The sequence below is a fragment of the Protobothrops mucrosquamatus genome, unplaced genomic scaffold (genome assembly GCF_001527695.2).
Source record: "Protobothrops mucrosquamatus isolate PMUCROS unplaced genomic scaffold, P.Mucros_1.0 scaffold254, whole genome shotgun sequence".
NCBI lineage: Eukaryota > Metazoa > Chordata > Lepidosauria > Squamata > Viperidae > Protobothrops > Protobothrops mucrosquamatus.
This window is the reverse complement of record NW_015386602.1, coordinates 628,169-637,435: the sequence shown is the minus strand read 5'-3', so window position 1 is coordinate 637,435 and position 9,267 is coordinate 628,169. Positions and strand designations below refer to the sequence as shown.

At 37.2% G+C, this 9,267-nt stretch overlaps 1 protein-coding gene across 1 annotated transcript in view; it reads left to right on the top strand.

Moving 5' to 3' along the window:
- The window catches only part of PRUNE2 (prune homolog 2 with BCH domain), a 69,340-nt gene that overhangs the window by 34,679 nt on the left and 25,394 nt on the right, over positions 1-9,267 (top strand). Inside the window, exon 5 of the mRNA XM_029283860.1 lies at positions 59-836. Within this exon, the coding sequence (XP_029139693.1) occupies positions 59-836 (778 nt within the window). The remainder of the gene's footprint in view (positions 1-58; positions 837-9,267) is intronic.

Sequence of the window (9,267 nt, the reverse complement as noted above, 5' to 3'; positions counted from 1 at the left end):
TTTAAAATTAGTAGGAAAAATTGACTGCTTTAACTAAAACTGTTTTGTTTAATTTCAGAAGCTGTGTGTGATGTGTTTAATTTTGATAGTGAATTGACCAAGTTCCCAGAAAGGACAAGAATGGACAATAAAGAAGATAGACAATTACAGGAAGCAGAAGAACAGTCTTCTTTAGAAATGGACTATGTCCTCATTAGCGATGAAGAAAATGGATCTTTGACAAAGGACTTATTGGTAACACAAGAAAGCAATTTCCCTTCAGCAGTTGCTGAACAAATGGATTCTCTTGAAACATTCCCAGCAGAGTCCTCGGATACATTACAGTCAATCTCCATTATAAATGAAAGTGAAGGACAGTCTACCCTGGAGAATGAATGGGACTCTTTTTATTCAGAAGAAAAAAGTTCTGCTGTTGTGCCTCAAAAATGGGAAGGTGAAAAGAAATCACCCAGCATCCTTGTACAAGACCGGGAGTGGACTATAGTAGACCAGAATGGAGAGCATGAGGTATCATCTGAAGATAACTGTAGTAAGCCAGTCACAATAGAAACACTATGCAGACAATCTATTAAAGAATTAGACAATGTTTTAAACCAGGAACTGATCTCTGAGACCCAAACTGAAATCCCACTAGATAAAAGCTCTTTCCAAGCCTGGGAACAACAGGGCAAGATTTCATGCGATACCAAAACAGATGCTCCTTTATTGCAAGTGGTTGCTACTGATGTTGAATCAGATGATCACCCACAACATGGAGACAGCATGGTCAAAGAACAAGAAATAGAAGATGAGTCTCACTCTGTTGACAATGAAAGAGAGCTCGATCAAACAGTAGGGTAAGAACAGTATAAATGTTATTGCTGATTTTATTATTGCTGAATGTACTGATACATTTCAGAAGGTTGCTCATACCAGAAACAAGGGGTGGATAAACTTTATATTAGAATAAGAGCTTCCTTTTATGCAAGGCAGACATCTAATTTTTACCAACCTCTCATATATTCTGCAACAATCCAGTACAGAGCAATCCAGCAACTGATGATATGAACTGAAGATATATATATTGATGATCAGTACTGACTCTATCGAAAGGAGTCTGGTGGTACCTTTCCCAAGTAACAATATTATTAAAAGACATAAGGTGTTGTGAGCTTCAGTTTACTTCATCAAGTGCATAAAGAGGCTATGTGCCAGCCCACATGCCTGAAAACATCTACAATTTTGGATACTTTGATATAATATTGGAGATATAATCAACCAGAACATACTGTTCTTTAACTTACAGCAATTGGTCCAGTTGTATTTGCAATTTTGTTAATACAAGTCCAAACCTACACTTTCATACAGTGATGTAGTGTGGACCTGTATATTAAGAAGTCTGGATTAAAGTGAGTGTTGGGCACTCCTGGCTAGAAAGGCAGCATGTAAATCAAATTAAATAATACAGTTTAAATCTAATTTGCCATTCAAAACAGCACTCAATTTTGATCTAAGGTTTAAGATATTGTAAGGTCCCTGTTCCGTTACTTGAACTGAGATATCATATTAATATAATAAGATAAGCCAAGTGGAGACCTCTTGATCAAGCAGCACTTTATATGATCAAATTAAGCAGCTGGGTGGCAAAAAATCTGGAACACTGGCAGAGTTACATCCAAAAGTGCCACACCTTAGAAAATTAGAACATTACTTTATAAACTTTGTTAGCCAATGAAAATCAGACAACAGAGCCGTTACATCATAAGGAAGACATCAATCATTCCTGTGCACTTCCTTATTCCCTCCTCAGTACATCGTATCCATGTACATGTTTCCCACGCTTGCATGAGATTTCCCTGGTGCAAAAGCCAATTACAAAAAGCAAGAAAGCAACAGTTAGACTAAACAATTTCCCTTTGTTCCAGAACCTTTCAATATCAAATGTCAAAGTTTTAGTGAACAAAATTATTCCAATCATCATCTTACCCACTTCTGTCTCTGGGCCTTTTTTTTTTTTAAAGACATTGTTCATCCCTTTCATATATAAATTGAATCTTTCCCCTTCTTCCTTTCAAATCAACTTTCACAGTTCTTACACATTTTTACTGTCACCATATTTTTAATCTACCCTCTATTACAGGCAGTCCGTTTTGAGTTACTGATTTGTTTAACAACCATTTGCAGTTATGATGGTGATGAAAAACTAATGATGACCATTTATGACTTTCTCCAGGTCTATCAAGCAAAGGAAAGTTAAAGTAAGAGCATAAATACAGTCACAGTTTTACTTAGCGACTGCTTTGCTTAACGAACTGGTTATTGATCCCAGTTGTGGTTGTTAAATGAGAACTACCTGTGGATCTTTTCTCAGTTCTTGACCTCTGTTCTCAACCTTCACAGATTCTTTGGTAGAACTTCGGCAAGCTAGGGATCTGGCTTATCTCTGAAATACTGCAGAGGAAGAAATGATGGAAGTTATTATTATTTATTTTTAATTCTGTGTGTCCTGTGTTGACATAATAAATGCGAAGTGATCGTGATTTCACTGGAGCATGAAAAATTGCTATAACCAATTAATAGGATTTTAACTTTCCTCCCAGCCCTATGCTTATGTGCATTGCTCATTGATTCTTTGTCTCAGAATGCTATGCAATTTTTGCAAAATATATGACAAATGTTTTTGTTTGTCTTCTTGAAACTGTCTCTTAGCTGCAAATCTCATGACCACAAGAGTTGGGCATATAAACATTTTTGGGTTTTCTTCTTCCTCTTATATTTTGCATAAACCGTACTTCTTCACCACAGTCTATTAGAGTGTTTTTTTCCATGTAAAGACAGCTAACTTTATCAAATAATTTTATCTCTCTTCTTGTTTGTATAGATCTAAGCAAATATTTCAGAACATTACATTACTAATTTGAGATACACTTATCTATTGAATCCATTTGGTGCAATCTACATAAAATATGAAAGTTAGCATCTACCTTTGCTCATGGCCTCATTTACATACATTTATCTCTATATACATTTATATCTAAATTGTAGAATATAAAATTTACCCATAAATTTATTTGGATTTATGTCACTAGTCTTTTTTTTAAAAAAGTGGCCCTGGAACCAAATCATAATTGTGAGTATTGGCTGCAATTGAAATCTCAGAAATATAAAAATATTTTAATTTTGAAAGCTGAGAACGGAGAAGGAACTAGCTTGTTCTCTAGGTCAACTTTCCTCAAGTGGCAGAAATTTTAGCCTCAGCACATCAAGAAGTCTCTAAACTGGGGAAGGCTAATTTTGATAATATGATACATATAATCCAGCATGGGACTGACCAGATATTTCTTAATGCTATTTTCTACACACTGGCAAATATTTAAAGATGCTTTTCAAGGAAAATAAATGGTCTTTTAATTAATTGGATAATGCAGAAAAAAGTGGCTTTTGTCTACAGATCCCAGTAAAAATTCTCTATTCTACCTGAAGATACACATTGAATCTGCCCTCTTTTGCGTTGTTGTTTTTTTAACAAAATTTTCCACCACTGTATGGCTTTAAACTCAATTTAAGTGATGTAGATTACATATACTGTAGCTATTCAATACATAGCTTCAAAACTTGCTTTTAGATTTATTTTATTTGGTTTTCACAGTTATGTGATTACCACTAAGAAAGAAAAACAGTTATTCTTAATAAGCCTGTTTGTGTTTGGTGTTATTTGAGTGCCTATTAGAATGGCTGATTGGATATGCACAGCATGGTATCTAAAGGCAGGTGATCATCGTCCTTATTTAGAACTGGCATTGGTCATGTGATCAGAAAAATGGTGAAGATCTCTGTTTCTAGTAAGCTGCCATGGGAAGGAGATCCTGAAATAAAGTCATAAAGCAGCTTTGCACTTTTCCTATTGCAAAACTGCTTTTTAAACCTCAAGAAGGTAAGCACGTTGTTTGTACGGAGCAATTGGCAAAGAGGATGCTTTTTTTAAACAGCTCTATTGTTGCAGTTAATACGGAGGGAGGCGAGGGAGAAGAGAATGTGCATCAGCAGGATGCAAAGCGTTTGCTGTGTCATAAGAAAATTAAGCAGCTGTGACTTGAAATTCAGTCACATCTGGTTATGAAGGAAACTGTGTCTTCTTTTCAGAGATTTGTCAAATTACAATATGATGTGATTTTTGCAATTAATGAACAGAACTTTACTGTGTATTTTAATTGCATAACCCTCTTCATTAGTCTGATTTTGTTCTCTGCATCTCTTTTTGATGATGGCAATGAAGAAGAAAGAAAAGCTCTTACACTATCTAAAAGCTTGCTTAACTGAGGGGAAGCACTAAACGCACTTGAGATTGTATCAGTCTTGCAAGAGGTGATTGTGTTGTTTTAGGTCTTTTTCTGTAAGTGAGAAGCATATAAGGTTTCATTCTTGAAGTATCCTCTGGATGTTCAGAAGAAATTGGGTTTCAAGTGGGCAAAGCATGGAAAATACAAAGCTTGAAAAATGAGCAAGCATTTCTTAAAATACATGCAGAACTGTGGCTCTCTGGAATGTCTGCCAGTAAAAAAAAATAATGAAACATTTCTGTGAGAAACTTGTTTTCAGAAAATGCTTTGTGCTGTTAAAGAAATGACCACATGCACAACAGCTTTCGGAAAAGAAAATGCTTAATAGAAGGATTTAATAGAAATATAGGAACAGGAGGATCTTTGCTGTGCCTTCTTAGGCCACAAGAGGTTGATGTGATTGTTTGGAGCTGTGTTTTACTGTAACTCTCACATCAGCCATGTACTCTGCACAGCTCATTTGTTCTCTTGAGTCTATAAGATGGAACTTGTCATGCTTTGCCTCATGAGGCTGGTTGAAAAAGAAGGAGCTTATAAAACCATAAAGAATAACCTTCCAATGAAACAGTGTGTGCGTGCATGTGTGATCTTTAATGCTTCTTTTGATAAAGCATTGCGTATAAAAATGCCTAGGAAGTTGACTATGTTTTCATGGAATCCTCTTCCTCATTTTCTTTTATCCCTTTGTGTTGTTTCTGAAGAAAAGCTAAGCATCTTCTATGCTTGATGAGATAAATGAAACCTTTGTAGTTCTTCCCAGGCTACCAAGAATAAGTATAAATGACTTTTCTGGCATATATAGTACAGGTTTTTTTTTTAGTTCTTGCTTGTATTAAGTCAAGAGGTTAGAAAATTTACATAATGTTATACAGTAGTAAATAAGCAGTTTTCCCATCAATAATTCTTTTTCTTTAGTAAATTCCATTAACGTTCAACTAATGAAAACTGTGTATAACACATAGTTCCCTTCTACTGATGCAGCTCCATCTCTTTGAAATTTCTGTCTCATAGCCACCATATTTTTAGATTTTGTAAATCCCAATTTGACCCACTTAGAATCCATAAAAATGCCGTTGCTAAGGTCTGACTGGTTAATTGTTCATGTCCTCAGTTCTGATATCTCTTACTTTATGATCCTTCCTCCCTTCAAAAAAATGTACATTTTTGTCACCTGAGGATTTTTATTGCCAATATCCTTGATTTAAAATTACATCTCTGATGACAGTTTACACTCATTAGGCTGCATTAACCTGTTAAACTATATCTAAATCAATATTTGTTTCATTTGCTTCAGTTCTGTAATGGAGGATGGTGCAACATAGTGCTATGAGCTCTGCCATGGTGCCTCAGTTGCTGCTAATACTTTGATATTATAGTTTCACGGATGAGTCATTGGCATAACTTTTATAACATATAACATTTAACATCATCTTCTAATACAAGTAATCCTCGAGTTACGAATGTAATGGAGCCTGCCGATTACATTCATAACCCGATGATTCATAGGAGTGAATCATGTAACTTGAACATGATCACTCCCTGCTTTCACCCACACATTCGCTAATTGTATCTCAGGGTGGGGAAGACCATGGGGGGTTTAGTGCTTCTGACCACCCAAGGTCTCCCCCTACCCACTAAGATATCTTGTGCTTCCCCCTCCCCCCACCATGCCCGACTGGATCACTTACCTTACCTAGATCTCAATGTTCAAGGGGTGTGTGTCTCCTCTCTAGCCTCTCTGCCTCAGTTTCACCTTGAGGCATGCAGGGATGACAGATTGCATCCCTATAGGCTCCAGTCATCTTTGCAAAAAGCCTTTGGCGCCAAGAACGGAGGCCGGAAGGGTGCATGCATCCCTCCAGACCTCCGTTTACGGCAGCAAAGGCCTTTCCTGAAAGTGTTTGCCACTGAGAAGGAGGCCGGGAGGGACGCACGCGCCCCTCCTGACCTCTGTTCTTGGAGCCAAAATCTTTTTTCAAAGATGGCAAAAGGCTTTGCAAACAGAGGGAAGGCTTCATTGCTTGCAGAGCCTTTTGCCGCAGATCTCGTCTAGGCCTCCGTTTGTAGAGAACAGAGACCTAAAGTACCGTGAGATGACGTGAGATCAGTAGTACGAGATCTCCCGTACTTGAGGCCTCCATTCTCTGCAAACGTACCGAAGGCCTGAAGCACCGAAGCAGGCCAAGAAGCTCACTCGATCTTTGCAAGATGAGTAGCCACAGAGCCAGTACCTGTGTAGACCTGGGGGTTGGGGAAATAGGCAGGGCGAATGTTGCAGTTCCTCTGCAGTCGTTCATAAGGGTGAACGACTGCCGTGGTGATGCAACATTTGAAACTTCAGGACTGTGTCGTACGTACTTGGGGGGGGGGTTATGTTGTAACTTCAAATGGTCACTAAGTGAACTGTCATAACTCGAGGATTACCTGTGCTTAATTTTTGATGAAGGTGATAGTAAATTTAAGAATAAATATTCTTTTACATAAGGAATCTTTCTATAAAAAGAAGAACTTTCAATCCAATACAATTATTGACTGATAAAATGGAAAAAAGGTTATTTTCTCTGCCCAATTCTCTCTAGCTTCAGAGTTTTAAAATGTTATGTGGATCTTTTTTTGATTGGCTTATTATGTGTGATCAGGTCATTTTTTTGACTTGATGGTGATCACATAGATAGATTTTCATCATGGTGATCTATTCCTAACTTGGTCTTTCAAGTCTTCCAATATTGCATTCATCATCACTTAACTGAATACAGGATGGCATTGAAACCTTTTAAAGGTATACTTTATATATTTTACTTTTTCTTTGGTTCTTAATTTTCTTGGTACGTAACAATTTTTGATTTGTATAAAATATTGGTCAATGATTCTAATAAACTATTTGAAAATGGTTTTGAAAAACTTTAGCTCTGGCATAATTGCAGTGCTTCTCTGATGTTCATTAAACAACGCATCTTTTTCCAAGCTTCTGTGCATGCCTGAAAAATAGATGTTAATGGTTTAAGTAATCCACTCATTAAGGTTAATGTGACTCTTTAAAACATCATTTTTCCCCTCAGACTCTGTGAAAGCCTGAATAAAGTCAGGCTACTTTCATGATTAGCCCAGAGGTACTGAGGTCTAAAGCACTTTGAATAATTTTAGAAATATACACAATTTTAATTACCTGTACTGATTAAACAATTTAATCAACTAAAATTACCTACAATTAATCTGCAAGCAAATTATAATTTTTTTGCTTTTTTTTAAGCACCAATGCTTGTGATAGCAGAAGCTTGAAATTCCCTTTTGCAAATTAAAATTCGGTCTTTCGTGAGATGATTATGGATTTTGTTCTGAGATAAGGAAATATGATCTATATTTCGACTGAAAACTAAGGAAAACATTTCTGTACTGAAAACTAAGGAAAATGTTTCTTCTTGTGAGTGATTGCTTTTTTCTAAATTACACTACTACTTAATGAGAAATTAAAGCCATTGTAGTCAATTAACCATGTGAGTTTTAAATCAATCCATGGAGTATTACCTAAAGCTAATATAGTTAATTCAGTAAGATTCCTTTCATGCCTAATTAATGTTGGTCTATTGATCATCTATCTATCTATCTGTCTATCCATTCATCCCAAAGTTAACCCCCAATGTAGTTATGGCAGACTAGTATGATCCAGGTCCAATTCAAGATGTTCGTTCTTACTTTTAAATTCCTTCATGGCATGGGTCCAGGCTATCTGAAGAACTGCCTCACCCCAAAGGAATTGGCCCACCACACACATACTGGCAGAAAAGGTATGCTACAGACCTTGTCGGTTAAGGAATTCCACCTGACAGGGTCCAGGACAAAAGCCTTTTCTGCCATCGCTCCTGCCCTCTGGAACATTATGCCACCACCCCACTCCCGAAGGTGAGATCCACACACCCCTTTTGGTCTTCTAAAAGGGCCTGAAGACCTGGCTTGGAGCTAGCTTGGAGCCCCATTGGGAGTGCATTATTCTGCTGGTGGTTAACAGACAAACATATGATCCCACCTCCCCCTGTGTGCATTTTGTTCCCTTCCCCCATCTTTATTAATTTTAAGCTATTTTTAATCTTACTAGTTTGAGCAGCTTTTTAATGATTATAAGCCATCTAGAGTCAGAATCAGGAGAGATGGGCAGCATATAAGTTGAATAAATAATTAAACATCATAAACCTTTGATTGATTGATTGATTCTTTCTTTCTTTCTTTCTTTCTTTCTTTCTTCTCTCTCTCTCTTCTCTCTCTCTCTCTCTCTCTCTCTCTCTCTTTCTTTCTTTCTTTTTCTTTCCTTCCTTCCTTTTTCTTTCCTTGCTTCCTTTCTTCCTCCCTCCCTTCCTTCCTCCCTCCCTCCTTTCTTCCCTCCCTTCCTCCCTCCCTAAACTCAGAAATGTGCTAGGGTGGTGATAAAATAAACCCTGTCCAGACACAACATCAAGCCATCATTCTGGCCAAGATAAAGGAAGGCATACGAGTCTGGATAAGAATTTCTTAAGGAAGCTTCATTTGCAGCAGGCTTCTACACAGAGGAGGCAACCAGCTTGAAAGTTCTTGGGCAGAAAAGCCTTGGGCCACCCTTCCTCAATCTGGTGCCTTCTGTTACACTACAGCACCCATAGTTTCCCAGGGAGTGTAGCCATTTGGCAGTACTTGTTGGTATTGTGGGAAATGAAGCCTAAAATATGAGCAGAATGCCAAGTTTGGAAAAGTCCCCTTTAGATTAACAGCAAGTCAAAAATAGCAATCATTATTAGTTATGATTTTTCTCTCCTTCAGCTGTAGTTCAAACATTAGCAGACAATATTTACACACCATATTGTGTGGTGTATAAAATATGTGCTTAAACAGCTTTCCTACTACAGCAATTGATTGTGGATACCGAAACATGATTTAAAATGTCCATGCTAAGAAATATGTCCAAGGTAAGGAATTTTTT